General features: G+C 35.2%; 1 protein-coding gene across 1 annotated transcript; it reads right to left on the reverse strand.

Annotated features, from left to right (window-relative positions):
* Positions 1-1,111: 1,111 nt before the first annotated feature.
* pax1a (paired box 1a) lies at positions 1,112-5,243 on the reverse strand. The gene is made up of 5 exons (XM_063007938.1): positions 5,240-5,243; positions 4,206-4,835; positions 3,070-3,200; positions 2,680-2,872; positions 1,112-1,203 (listed from the first exon to the last, which is right to left on the reverse strand). The coding sequence occupies exons 1-5, from the start codon at positions 5,241-5,243 to the stop codon at positions 1,112-1,114; spliced, it is 1,050 nt and encodes a 349-aa protein (XP_062864008.1).
* Positions 5,244-15,069: the final 9,826 nt, after the last annotated feature.

The raw sequence follows: 15,069 nt of genomic DNA on the forward strand, positions 1-15,069 counted from the left end.
ACGCTGCAAGGCGCCATTAAGCATGGTAGCACATGAGAGGAAAACAAAATAGCCTTTATCACCCACGCATATTGCACTGAACTGTTTCAGAAAAAAAACGATCCTGGGTCTTAACTGCAGTTTTGCACCTAATTGTGGTCGTTGCATGGTATTCTGAAATCCCACCAACCCAGAGGCTGGATTATGATCATAGACACGATAACACCTACAATAAAGCCAAGTACCAACCAATGTGCCTGCTAGATTGGAATGTGCAATGCTGGGTTCAAAGTCGTTTCGCTTCGACATTTATTTCCTCAACACAACCACTTACCACCAACAAAATTTGGATTTAAATCGGAAAAAAAACTTTTTAATATGTTAATAATGTGGCTTGAATTCCTTTGCGTTGCAGTGTTTCGAATATCGGCTGTGTTGAATATTTGGTGTTCACAGATTTTTGCATTTGGCTATGCCAAACAGCATTTAGTTTGGTTTAGCATCATATTATACACAGTAATAAGATGTTACACAGCATTAAATTACAATTTATCTAAATAGCAAAAAAGACGCCGAGCTGACTTCTGACCGATGGTTACTGGGGTCTGTTTTTAGAGAAATATAAATAAAAACATGGACATTTGCGATAGCAGTGTATTGACACAATGCCTTTATTCAACATATTTTCAAATGAATTTATAAAAATATATAACTAAGAATTTGTATTATTTACATTAACAATTAATTACTTAGTTCACATATCTGCTTGTGATTAAGGCACTGCAGTTTTCCCACTTACAACGTACTGTTGAGGACATAGCCAGTAACATTACATTATTGTCAAAGTGTTTTCCATGACTGCAAAATCTTGTTTTGCAATTGCAATGTGGTCATTTTCATAAATAACGTAGACAAACATTTGTTTTGCGAAACAATCAACTTTCATAAAGAGAAAATACAATACATTCATTTTGTTTTAGTGTGTTTTTTAAAGGAATGTACTGAAGATGACGTCGTGAGAGCAAGTAGCGTTTGAACTTACTGTTCGTTTTCGTGAAATGCGCTGAACTAACATTGTTATGATGCAAAATCTGCGCGATGCGCCGCTGCGCTTCTGGAACAGGTTCCGTGGCTACGATGATGACGTAGGAAGGCTGAGTCCGTGTATAGTGCTGAGCGTTTCGTGCTGCTGCTTACTGAGGGGACTCTGGGGCTTTCTGTCTCCTGTCAAGTACAAACACGGGTATATAGTTAAAAAGCAAACAGACCGTCATGACTGTGTCCAATGCAAATTAGCACGAATTAGTGAAAGCTCAAGACGCATATTTAGGGATTTTTTTTATTTTCCCTGCTGTGAGATCAGGACATCAGTATATAAAATACATTCAAATAATGTAATATTTAATTATGCTGCCAAAACCGCATCTCATACAACAGAATTTCTTCTTCAAGTAATATAATAAGGGGAATTAAGGAGTAAAACTGGTCCAAAAATACAGCAAAATATAATTATTCATTAATAAAACTACATATTCATAAACTGGTAAGATATGTTGTCTCTTCTTGCTATAGTTGATTTTACATAGCTACGTCACAAATTCTAAATAACATTAGTTAACTGGTCAGAAGTGGCATATAACCAAGTTAGGCCATTTAAAAAGTGAACCATAAAATTAATCGAAGGAAAGAGGTAAATATCCTGCACATTTTTTTTTTAATGTAAATACGGTGTGAATCCAAACCCAGCAAAAAAAAAAGGGCTAATATATTAATTAAGTCAGATTTCACTTCTTATTAGTTTATATAACGAGGGATACACCTCTAAACCACAAAGTATACACGTAAAAACAGCTAAGGGTTTAAAAGAAAAGAGATATGTAAACCACTTATTAGATTAATGAAAGCTTAATAAAACTGTTGAAAATATTTAAAACTGGTTTATTTCATGAAAGTTCTTTTTTCTGTTAAAATGACGTGACTCCAAAACCAACAAAATGTTATTAATAATGAATAAAACCAAGGTAATATATTTATATTTATATTATATTTTCATAATGCAACTTCTTGTTAATTAATATGACGTAAGCTACATCACTAAACCACAAACCTGCCCCGCTGAGAACATAACTGTTTAAACTGAAGTGACATGGGCCTTTTCTCTTTCTTAGCAAATCCTCTGCAATATTTACTGACAGGGGTGCCGGTGTTTTTAAAATGTTTAAATAAAGCAACAGGTATTCCTCGAGACTAATTATACGATATAAAGCTTTAGCTCTGTAAGAAACAAACATAATATCAAACTACTATTATTATCATTATTGTTTCAGGTAATGGTAGCTCGTTAAACTTTACACTGTATAACGTAAGGCAGAAATAAAAATGTCAGGTTTAGCAAAACACATTTATGATACAAATGTCATTGCAGCATCTCAGACATCTAAACTGAAATATTATTGCAGCATTTCGTTTTCAGATGTACTAAAAAACTACTGTACTACTGTAAAAAACATAACTGTAACGTAAGCTGCAATAAATATAGATATATTTTATTATCTTTGACCTAATGTTAAATACTGTAGATTTACAATTGTATGTGCATAGTACATCACGTTCGCATTAAAAAATTTAAAATAGGGTTTACTCTGACATACTACAATGTCGAATTATTATCAAATCTTTATCAAACAGTATTGAACCTACCATCTCGGTTGGTGTGTTTGAAGGGCATGGCAGAATGGATTTCACCCGAATGGATGCTCATGGCACTCGTTCCCTGAGCCTGCCAGTGGTGCCCGGGACTCACATAGCTGCCTGCTGCACCACTATACACACCATACTGATTCGAGGGGGAGTAGGCACACGGTGCAACGTAACTAGACAGAGTCGATGAAGGCTAAAAGAAAAGAAGAAGAAAAAAACACAAACATGCACAAGCACGGTTTAGATCTAGGCCATAATGAGCATCATTAGTATTGATTATGTAATCAGCTCAAAATAATGAAAAACAGATCAAGTAGGCCTTACATGGGAATTATCCGTAATGAGTTGCAGTTTGCCCAAATGCACAGACTACGTGGAAAAAGCTGTTACCTGAGGGTACTTTATGTCTGCCTCAATGGATTTGTCTATTCCGTTGACTCCATGTGTGGAGGGAAATGCTCCTCGGTTTACACTACCCCAGTCCTCCATTTTCGGCGTGTAGCCATCACTACCAGCAATGGCTGGATAAATGACAGGATTAAGAATGAAAATGATATATATAATATGTATAAAAATATATAATATGTAATTATCCTAATAATAATAATAACAACAATAATAATAATAAATTATTGTTATTAACAAAAAATAACAATACAAATTGTTATTATTCATTAATAAATAATTCCTTAAATATATTTTTCCAACGCATGGTCAGGTGTTTTTTGTTTAATATAAATAAATCGAGCATTTTTAAAGAGTGGGGAGTAAAAGGGGTTAATAATCAATGCTATTGTATTAGTATTTTAAGATGTAAAATTAAGTTCCGTTCCATGTATGAAATATACTTTAATTATTTCAATTATTTATGATTCATGATTTAAATTAATCATGTTTCATGATTCCTTTAATTGCTTGGAGGCGATTTTATTGTTGCATTCATTTATTTTACCTTCTTCGTTGAAAAGGCGTGCAATGTATATATAATAGTTTATAATAAAACACAATATACCAATGTAAATCGAATATACGGAAAGGGTTCGGTCAGTCCTCACTGCGTAAATCATAATAATAATTTAAAAATGCAAAATAAATGTTTTACTTTTTCTCATTTTCTTAATGTATTTTTATATAAATATATATTCTAATATATTCTATTAATCGCACAGTATAAAATCCTTCAGTAAATGAATTTAGCAAATTTCTAAACCACTAAAGCATGATTGAACATGCAGGCCGAATACTGGGTACTTAACTCGTAAGAGAACGTATTAAGGCCTACACAAACTTCTTTTACCCTTAAGTATTTACAAGGTATGAACAAAGCAAAAATTGCATTGCTGGCCCTTTTCGTTTTTGTTAGATATTCTAATAGAGAAATATCGTTTTGTTTTGTTGTTTATCGTTATTAAGTTTTTATCTTAGTGTTAAAAGCTGTGAAGTGTGCAGGCCTCGTAGAGTACTGTAGCGTGTAGTGGTTTAGCATGTGTAAAAAATTTTTGTTATATAATAGGTTATAGTCTCACCTGTGGGGTCCATGAAAGCCCTGATGCCGAGAATGTTGCTGACGGTGTGTGCTGAAGGCCAGCCGCGCGGTATACTAACATGTCCTCCGGTGACAGGGACACCGGGAGGATTGCCCATTTTAGTTCCAGTAGGAGACATGGCATTGGGGTAGGTGTACTGATATAAATGATTGTATGTTAGGCTCGGCTGAGGCGCTGCTTGCTTAGAACTTTCGTACTGGTTGGGCTGGGAAAGGTTGCCAATCTTGTTCCTTAATATCCTGCTGATGGAGCTGACAGAGGGCACGTTGTATTTATCACATACTCCGTCTCCAAGCAGTCGGTCCCGAATCTCCCAAGCAAAAATCCCTGGGTCTCCTTGCTTGTACTCCCGTATGCTTTTTACCACATTAGGCGTCGTAACGCGAGGCTTGCTGCCTCCAATTGCGCCGGGCAATATGGAGCCGGTTTCGTTGTATCGAGCCAGGATCTTGCTCACACAGCCGTGGGAAACACGAAGTTGTCGGCTGATATCGCACGGTCGGATCCCGAGCTGGGCTAATTCCACTATTCTTAGTCGGATGGCATTGGGCAGAGGCCGGCCGTTGACAAAAACCCCTCCTAACTGGTTCACCTCGCCATAGGTTTGCTCTAAAAGAGAAACATGGCAGAAGTGATTAAAGTGTGATTAAACTCTTGATGAAAACAAACATCTGTTATCAGCCCCTGGCTAAAATGTACATTTAAAGCAACTCAATTATAATAAAGCTGAAAGTTATAATCCCTTGGTAATTAATGGCAAAACGACATGTTACTTTTAAACGTGGCATATTTATACAATAATTAAAATACTTTCAATAGCGCAGTCGACGTGCAACAGTATAGTCTAGAACAGCTAACTAGAACACTTGCGCATAGACGATCTACATAAAAACAAACGTCCACTGAAAGTCACTGACTTTACTGTCATGTCTACCGTTATGCAGGCATGCAAAACATGTCCTGCTTCTATCATCCCCTGCCACTGAAGCATGCAGATGTGAACGAAAGCTTACCCATTTGCCGTTGTGTTGGGACGGTTTTCTTGAAACAGTTTCCCCTCGATGGCTGAGCTCACTGCTTCTTTCGCATGCAGTGTATGGAGCTCCAGAGCAGAAAATATCCAGAGATCGTTTCTGTATTTGTCCTTCAGAAGTGAAACTTTAAGTTCCGTTTGAAAGAAGTGGTGAGGTCGCTCTTCATTCGTTAAAGACAACAATTGTCTGACCCCGTAGGCTGAAGTTTCCTCGAATTAATTTGACGCATCCTACACGTCAGTGGCTCCGGTTACGCTGGGAGCTGTGGGCTGATCTTATTGGTCCGCACCACTTTGGAGAGGCAGCTCCGGCGCAAGCCATCCTGTCCAAATAATTCAACCCCTTGAACAGACTAATTCTCGTTTAAAAAGCAAATGCTTACACAGAGTTGGGTGCACTGCCAAAAATAACGCCGCTTGCCTTAAAATGAATGTAATCACACTCAAAGTGGAACTTTGTAGCACAGATGGAAAACAAATGACACAGCCATGTTGGAAAATATGTATCCGATATGTACAACATTCAAAACAATTGTATGTCCAATAAAATAATTGTTTGCACTTCAAACAATAACAACGTCCAGGGTTGGGTACAATACTTTTTTTTTTATCACTGATGAATTTAGCTAAATACACGATAGAGTAACGTATACAGAACAGAATGCATTTAAAAATGCTTCAGTTACAGTATTTATTGTCACTGACAGGAGTCTCAGATTTAACATAACATTGTGCACTGCAATTTTTCCTAAAGCCACAAGCTTGATACACTTGATAAAATACAATTTGTTTTGGAGCAATTTGATGAATATTTTAAAAGCTATTGAAGTTATCAATATGCTGAATACTTTAAATGCAATTGACGTTATTAATAAAAATCAGTTTTGTTATTATGTAATAAAGGGTAAAAGTGTCAGTATAAGAGTTGTAGTATGTAATGTGGGTTACACTTGATAAAATACAACTTGTTTTGGAGCAATTTGATGAATATTTTAAAAGCTATTGAAGTTATCAATATGCTGAATACTTTAAATGCTATTGAAGTTTTGAAAGCTTTTTTGATTTATTGATGGTTTTATTCATGCTGCTTAATACAAACACCTCCCATCGTCGACCAATTTATCAGTATATGACAGAATTCTGTGAGAATGCTGACTTACGCTTTTTTCCATGGGAGTTGGAATTTGTTTGTGGTTATTAATGCAGTTACATTCGATCATTATTTTTTGGTTCCAGAAGCAGTGCTTTTAAATAGGCCGGATGCAATCGATACCTCTGTGATTGACTGAATTCCAAAAAGTTACATTATCACAGTGTGTTCTCACTGTTTCCTGAGAATGAAGGAAAGTACAGTTTATTAGCTTGCAAAATGTCACTTGTAAAAGTTAACAGTCGACCCATTGGTAATATGTAGCAGTATCACTATCCTAGTTTACAAAAAAACCTTCACACATGGAAAACACCAGGGTAAATTCTAGCACAATCTTTAAATGATTGCTAAAGAAAGCGGGCTCACTGACCTAAAAAGTGTTAAAACACTGTCATCTGAGTGATGAAAGATGAATGGAAAACATAACAGACCTAACAAGTTAGCAATTCATTGGAAGATCGAGTCGATTATTTTAGCCTGTTATCAGTTTGGTGGTATAAAACTTTTTTTTGCAGAAGAGCTTTAAACTAGATATGGTTTTGTGCAATAACTCTTAAGAAAAAAATGATTTTCCACTACTACAGCTACTACTACTACTACGAAATAATAATAATAATAATAATAATAATAATAATAATAATATAATAATAAGAATAATAAGAATACAGCCACTACTACTGAAAAAATAATAATAAAGCAAATTTCAAAAACCTTTGCTGACTCTAAAGTACAAAAACTAAATGCATTAAATTTAGGATTTACATGTAACACTATGCAAGAAAAGCATCACAGTAAAAGTAAATGCATTGTCGTTATTATTAATCCTATACACATTGTACTAATTTCTAATCTCATGGTCCAACAACTATAGAAAATGTATAAGTTGGATCTAACAGTATAAATGGCACTTGGATCTAATAGAGCTTTACCAAAATATAAATCAGACTATATATAATGTTACGTCTGTCAGAAGTAAGTATTAATACCATTAGATCAACAGACCCAGTCTGTACATCGACAAACTTTCATGTCATTAAAACAACGTGTTTAATTTTGCACAATTTAAATACACAGCGTGATAAGACCGTAACTGTGCGATTGGAATTCATATTTATTTTACATGCACTTAAAAATGCTTTACGTTGATACAGTAAGTTGTACATGTTTCGAAACTATTTTTTAAAATATGAGGGCTTTAATAAGATTGCGAACATCAGTTATTGTACAATCAGCAGCCAATTAAGTTGGGATATTTCACAATAAAATAACCCACACTATACTGAATCTTAAGGTAATCAACACTGTGCAAATGCTATTAACTGAATAATTAATTTAAAAAAAAAAGCTTTTTTAGCTAATTTAGTTGGTAAATGCTGAAGTATAGGTTAGGTTAAGTTATAGGGTATTTCTGTTTTTAATGCAGTTTAACTTGACAAAATAACATTAAATATGTTAAATAAAACAATCTGTTTTAAACCAGCTAAAAATTGCCTTAATTACTTTGAACATCAGTGTTTCAATCAAAAGTTGAATGAACATTAGCCTACTAAAACTTCTGTAATGTGTATTTTTCTATAATTGGTTTAATTTTACACATTGTACACATTTTAACGATTTAATTATGATTAATCATTTTAAGCCATTGGTATTTGTGCTTAACAAAAACAATACTGTATAAACATATTAGCAGTTAATGAGTCAAACATTATGGTTTACTAATCAATAGTGATAAAAGACCCGAAAGTGCTGCAAATCTACATGATCGAAAACTAACCAGAAAAAGTGGAGTACATGATTGTAGGAAAAACAGATTAAGAGCAACAAGAGGACTGAAGGAAGCGCAAATGAATGTATTGCTGGGACAGTGTTAGCCCAGTGGTCAAGGTACTGGACTAGTAGTCAGAAGGTTGCCGGTTCAAGCCCCACCACCACTAGGTCGCCACTGTTGGGCCCCTGAGCAAGGTCCTTAACCCTTAATTGCTCAAAAAAAAAAAAAGTGTGAAGTCAAAATTGTAAGTCGCTTTGGATTAAAGCGTCTGCTAAATGCTGAAAATGTAAATGTATTTATCCGTTACAGATATAATAAGTGTTCTGACATTTATTATCAGCAAAAATAAAAACTATATGTTATTATTAGAAATAATAGCATTAAAATAATAGCATTAAATAAATAAATAGCATTAATCCACATTCCCTAACTGACACTGAGAAAAATATCATCTAGTAAGAAATAAAGTCTGCTAGAGTGTTTAGTTTTAAAGAGACAGATGCTCCAATAATTTAAGCTAATTATTTATGACCTTTACAAAATGTTCCCCTATAAAAAGCTAGTATGGAATTTAAAGGCATGGAAGGGTGTCACAACTTGGACTAGAACAACTAATTTTGTTCACATCTCTTGTTTTTTTTTCTAACGTCACATTACTGTTTCACAGTTTTCCCCCAATACAGCATTTTGTATATTTTAATCCTGCAGTACTGAACCAATTGTTACTGCATAATATACATTCAAAATGTGTTCAGTACCTCGTGTGTGCGCGTATTCTCATTGCTTTAGCATGCTTGTCTAAATGTTTGACAGTTGACAAAATTCATCAGTCATGAATTAAATTTAAAGCCTAATTTAAAACCTTATTTTATTATTTACCTAATAAAAATAGTTCATTTAAGTTTTGTAAATTTGGGGCAATATGTTCCACAAGCCAGATCCTATCGTTGTAGCAATAAAGCTTTAGTTGTTTATTCTTACCAAGAAGACATACATAAAGACACTGGACTACTTAATACCTTCCACATACAAATAGATTTTCCTGGTGTTTTTTACATATACTTCAGTAAAATTACAAAAAAGTGAAATAATGTCCTGTATCACTTTGCTGACTTTATTAATTTAGTTGCTTTGTATATTGACTTTAAACTGAGAGCTGTACTCACCTCTCTCTATTAAGTGACAAACAGTACATATACAGTGCCCACTGTAATGTTTGGAACAGGGACGTATTTTTCCTTGTTATGCCCATCTGCTCAACAATTGAAAATTTCTCAATCAAACCATTCAAATATGATTAAATTACACATTCCAGACTTTAATGTAAGGATTTTTGCATACATTTTGGTTTCATACACTATGTTGAAATTACAAAAGTTTTTACACAGCCCCCCACATTTCAGGGCACCATTATGTTTTGGACATTTGGCTTCACATGTGTTTATGATTATGCAGGTGTGTTCCTTTGCTTCATTAGCACAGGCATACGATATCTAGGCCTGCTTCTACACTTTCAAACACCACTAAACTCTGCAGTTGCCATTGATTTGCATGAGGACAAAACCCATGACAGTAAAAGTCAAATATGTTATTATGAGTCTAAAATAAAAGAATAAAACCAATAGACATCAGGCAAACCTTTAGGTTATCAAACTATGTGAAATACAGTTAAAAAGAAAAAAAAAACACACGTGGGCTTATTCACCGCAAAGGGACTAATAGGCCAAGGAAGACCACCGCTGCTGATGGCAAAACAATGAAAAATCCTCAATTGTCCTCAAGATCTGTTTTCACCAAGATCCCATGGTTGGCCATTTGCTCATGAAAGATATATCAACAGGATGCATTATAACATGATTCACCTCACAACATACAGAAGTTAAAGGATCTGTTGGTAATGTCAATGTACCAGATATCTCATGCATCGTGGAGTCCATGTCTCGGCGAGTCAGAGTTGTTTTAACAGCATAATTGGCAGGAGGTTCTAACTATTTGGTTCATTAGAGTATATTAAAACCACTGTTTTAAAACCACCCTACTGCAACTAGGAGACCAATAGGTCAGCATTCCTAAATACCACCCCTAATGCTTCTTTTGCATATTGATGAACTTTGCACATGCTTTTTAGACTGACTGATGGTGTGGTAATGTTAATGCAATGTTTAAAATGTATTGCAATAAAGTAATTTTGAACCATACCTAGTTAAAATGTTATAGATTAATTAAAGTGAAACTTTAGATATTAGTAAAATAGATTAGGACAAGCATTAAAACAAAACAAAAAACTGAGAACAAAAGTCAAATCTGATATTCCATCAGTAATTCTAATGGCACCTTCTCAGAAATAAGTGTGGCTCCTTAAATTATTTAATTTGTACTTAAACTTACCTTGCAGGTGGCAAGTACCAGGTGCTGACAATGTAGACACAACATAAAATATGTTATTTTTGGTGTAAATACAACAAAACTCTTACACCAAAGCAAGGTTTAAAATGAAACACATTATATTTCACCCACTATGTAAAACTGGACAAGCTGGTTTGACAGATATGACTCTGCACACCAACTGGTTCTACATTTCCACTGACAGAATCTGTTGGAAATACATGGCAACCATTTTGAATGCTGGGCCTTCCTTAAGTCATTGACAATGACAAACACATGTCAAAAAACAACATATTGAATAGGTTTTAATCAAACTCACCATAATGTTAAAGCCTAGAGACAATGTATGGAAGCTTGTTTTTAATTTGTCAAAAGTAATGTGGTAATTGACAAATGTTTATGAAAGATAAACACACTTGACACAATTGAAATAAAAAAACACAAATAAAATGCTAAGGTGCAGACAAAAAATATTAATTCCTACTGAACACATTAAAATTATAATGGAAATTATGTAATGGAAAAATAAATCTGTAGCTGTACATCAGTATTTGTAAATGTAACTGTAAACACCAGAATTTGTTGTAAATCAAAATTTGTACAAGTGTAGACCACATCCTTCAGTGAGCACAGGTCATGCCACTTTGGAGGCTTTTTACCATATACTTTGCAGCTCGATCTAATAATAAAAAGTGGTAAAGAGAAATTCACTATTGTTACATAAATCACAACACTAGAGGGCAGTACACAACCCCTCTGAATTAAAAGAAAACTGTCATAGGCTTTAACCTAGTGTTCAGTTTGACACATTGACTAGCATGACATGTGGTCATGCACATCACAATTTGTGTAACTTGGTGCTTTTCACGCACATTTTGCTTCAACAAAAAAATAATAATAATGATGAAGCAAGAGTAATAATGATTTACAAGCATTTATAATTCCTCTCTATTCTAGATACGTATTTATACATTGCATATGCAGTCTTGTGCCACATTTACATTTCATTTAGATTTTTCTTTTGACAGAGTAACAAAAATGGGAATGTCCTCTCCTACTTCAAATGCTCAACCATCGTCCCAGGCCCCAAGAAACACTCCATCACAGGACCGAATGACTACAGGCCTGTCGCTCTGACATCTGTGGTCATGAAGCCCCTGGAAAGACTGGGGTTAGCCCACCGAGAGACACCTGCTGGACCCCTTGCAGCTTGCCTACCAGATAAACAGGTCAGTGGGTGATGCAGTCAACACTGGAATGCACTACATCCTGCAACATCTTGACTGCCCAGGGACATATGCTAGTATCTTGTTTGTGGACTTCAGCTTAGCATTCAAAACCATAATTCCTGAAATACTCTTCTCCAAACTCTCCCAGCTCACTGTATTACCTGTCATCTGTTAGGGGATCACCAGCTTCCTAAGACCTAAGTGGAAGACCATCATCAAGTCCATCCTCAAAAAGGCCCAAGAGTGGTTGGTGCTTTCTGTTTAAATGAGAAAGTTGGTTCTGGCATAGGAACTGTTGAGCCAGTTGTACACTGCAGTCATTAAATCTATATTGTGCACATTCATCAAGATCTGGTACAAAGCAGTCACAAAACAGAATAGGAACAGATCGCTATGAACAATACGGACAGCCGAAAAAAAATCATTGGTGCTCCACTCTCCGGGACATGTACTCTTCAAGAACCAGGAAACAGGCAGGGAAAATCATTGCAGATTCCTGGTCACAACTTATTTACAGTCTTTTTCAACTCCTTCCCTGTGGCAGTCGCTGCAGTACCCTGTGGACTAAGAGTACCAAACACAGGAGCAGTTTCATTCTTAATGCCAACATCCTCAATAAAAATAATGTCATCTGCTAGACCAAAATGCCTGCCTGTATAGTGTATTACTATTCACTCACACACACTATATGGACAAAAGTCTAGGGACATACCACTTATAAAATCAAATGTATAAACCAATGTATAAAATCAAGCACCAAGCCATGCAGCCTGCCTTTGGAAAAGAAGGGGTCATTCTAAAGAGCTCACTGAATTAGAGCGGTACTATAAGAAGATGCCACAATTGCAACAAGTGAGTTTGTGAATTTTATTCTCCCAGACATTCCAATGTGAGTGGTATAATTGAAAAGTGGAAGCATTTAGGAACCATAGCAATTAAGATCACATGAAGTTACAAAGCGGGGATGTGTATAGTACATAAAAGTCACCAACCCTTGAATATATTTACAGTATATACGTACATTTCACATTTACCTGTAGATTGTACTGTTACAATACTGTTACAATGACACAGTAATTAAACTACAATGGCAGAAGACTGGTGGTGGAGTAAAATACAGCTGAATCCACACAATACAAGGCCTCTTCACATATCATTTATAGTCTACACTACTAAGGTCTCTGTCTTTCTTAAACCTTTAAAAAGAAACAATGGCTAGAAAATGGTTTTCTTACAGGTTCATATTTGTGTAACACATTCACTTCTTAATCCTGGGAGATCCTAACAAAGCCTAAGTTTTGTTTGCCAAGGATCTCAAGTTACATAAAGGATGATATATCTTTTAATCTTAATCTGACTTCTATGTCTGAAATGGTTCGATTCTGTAGTCACTTTTAATCACAGTTCTGTAGTGTCAGGATGTTAAATGTGAACTTTTTTAAACATTACTTTTGGTGTAGTTTTAGAGAATTGTGTCGTATTTTGAGTTTATAAATCATTTAATTTATACTGCTTACTTATACTGCTGCATTTGTTGCTGAACTTTTTTTTTGTTTATTTTCCTTTAATAATACAATACCTGTAATTTTTGTATTTTTTAAGCAACTGGTCTGGATTTTCTTCCTTTGCTTTTTGACAAATTTCAAGCATTTTTGACCAGTGTTTAAATGGGCAGCATGGGTTTTGATGTCCTTATTTCTTTTCTCATCACTGGTCACTGCCTGCATTTCTCCCTGTGTCTGCATTAGTTTACTCTGGTTACTCTAGTTTTAGACTTCAGCCTTTCTGACCATCTTATATATAGACATGTTAAATTCCTCCATGGCATTGTTTTTGAGGAGATTCACCAATGAACACATGCCACCTTCAGCATTCAAACAACCATGGGGCTATTTTTTACCAGTATGCTGGGATTTATAGAACCACAACATGCAGGGAGGAACTTGTGCCAGTGCCCTGACCAGACCAGTAGGAGTTGCTGTTGCAGTGTCAATAAAGTGTTACCCCTATTGGCCCTGTCTTTGACCTTTTAAAACAATTATATTGAAGTGATTTTGATTTGAGGATAAAGTATATTATAAATGTTGTAAAAATCTGTATTATCTTGCTTCTCTAAAACGTATAGTTTAATGCATATAACATAACTCTTACAAGAAACTGCTTTTCATTTCATTTTCACCCATGAGCAGTGACATTTACAGGAAAGAGATGGTTTATTTAAAACACGCTCTTGTTTTCATAACTAGCAAGCAGGTTTACTAAAGCTGCGTCCTTGTTTTGTTTCTTTTTAATATTATTGATGCCAACCCAACTGCCAGACACCTGTAAATACGATCCCTTATTTCGGTCCCTGTGGTGGAGCCAGTTGGGCTAGGCAGTAGGTTTGTTTTGGGAGACCAGCAAGGCCCTTGCCTCCATGTTTCACATAAAAGGGCTACTGACTTTCTGAAGCTCCAACAAACCTGTGCTGCTAGTCATCTGTCAATCTGATGATTTTGTTGAAAGCTGCCAGCCCTGTGTCTGCATAATGTTGGCTTTATTTACACATAGAGTATTCAGCCTTAAACCTTGCTATAGAAATACAGTACTGGTTAGTGAAAGGCTGTAAAATTTATTTGTAAATAAGAATACACACACAAGCTCTTTTAAAAAGTTAGTTTTTAGTTTGTTTTAAATAATGTAACTTTATAGGACATATGTGCTACAATTGATAAACCTTTAAGCAACATTTTAAAATGTGTATACACACAGAATTATATAATGTTTAATTAAATACAAAAGTATGCAGACATGCAAACATGCCATCCATATGTTTGTTGAAATCACCTCTATTTACAACACTAAAGACAGAACTCTTCTGGGAAGGCCTTTCACTGTATTTTGGAACATAAGGGATACGTGCAGAGACACAGTTTTATTCAGGTACAACAGTAAAACTATGGTTTACACATTGGTGCATATGGCCTCTTAGTCAGCATTCTAATTCATCCCAAAGTTGCACAGTGTGAGATCTTGTGTGCAGAGCTGTTCTGAATGGACTACAGTGGTACCTTGTAACTCAAAATCCCCTAAACTCAAAATCTTTGAAATTCAACACCCTTCGTCAAGAAATTTGTTCCATTAAACTCAACATGTTCAGTTTGTTTTTTCAAAAATGTATGTATTTAATTTTTTAATTACCAATGAACAGTCACTTTGTTCAGTGCTCGGCTTGAGCGGTGTGGAAATACGTCATCAAAGTGTGCATATGAGACGAAACTGCATTTGTGTGGAATAAC

Source organism: Trichomycterus rosablanca, chromosome 13 (assembly GCF_030014385.1).
Source record: "Trichomycterus rosablanca isolate fTriRos1 chromosome 13, fTriRos1.hap1, whole genome shotgun sequence".
NCBI lineage: Eukaryota > Metazoa > Chordata > Actinopteri > Siluriformes > Trichomycteridae > Trichomycterus > Trichomycterus rosablanca.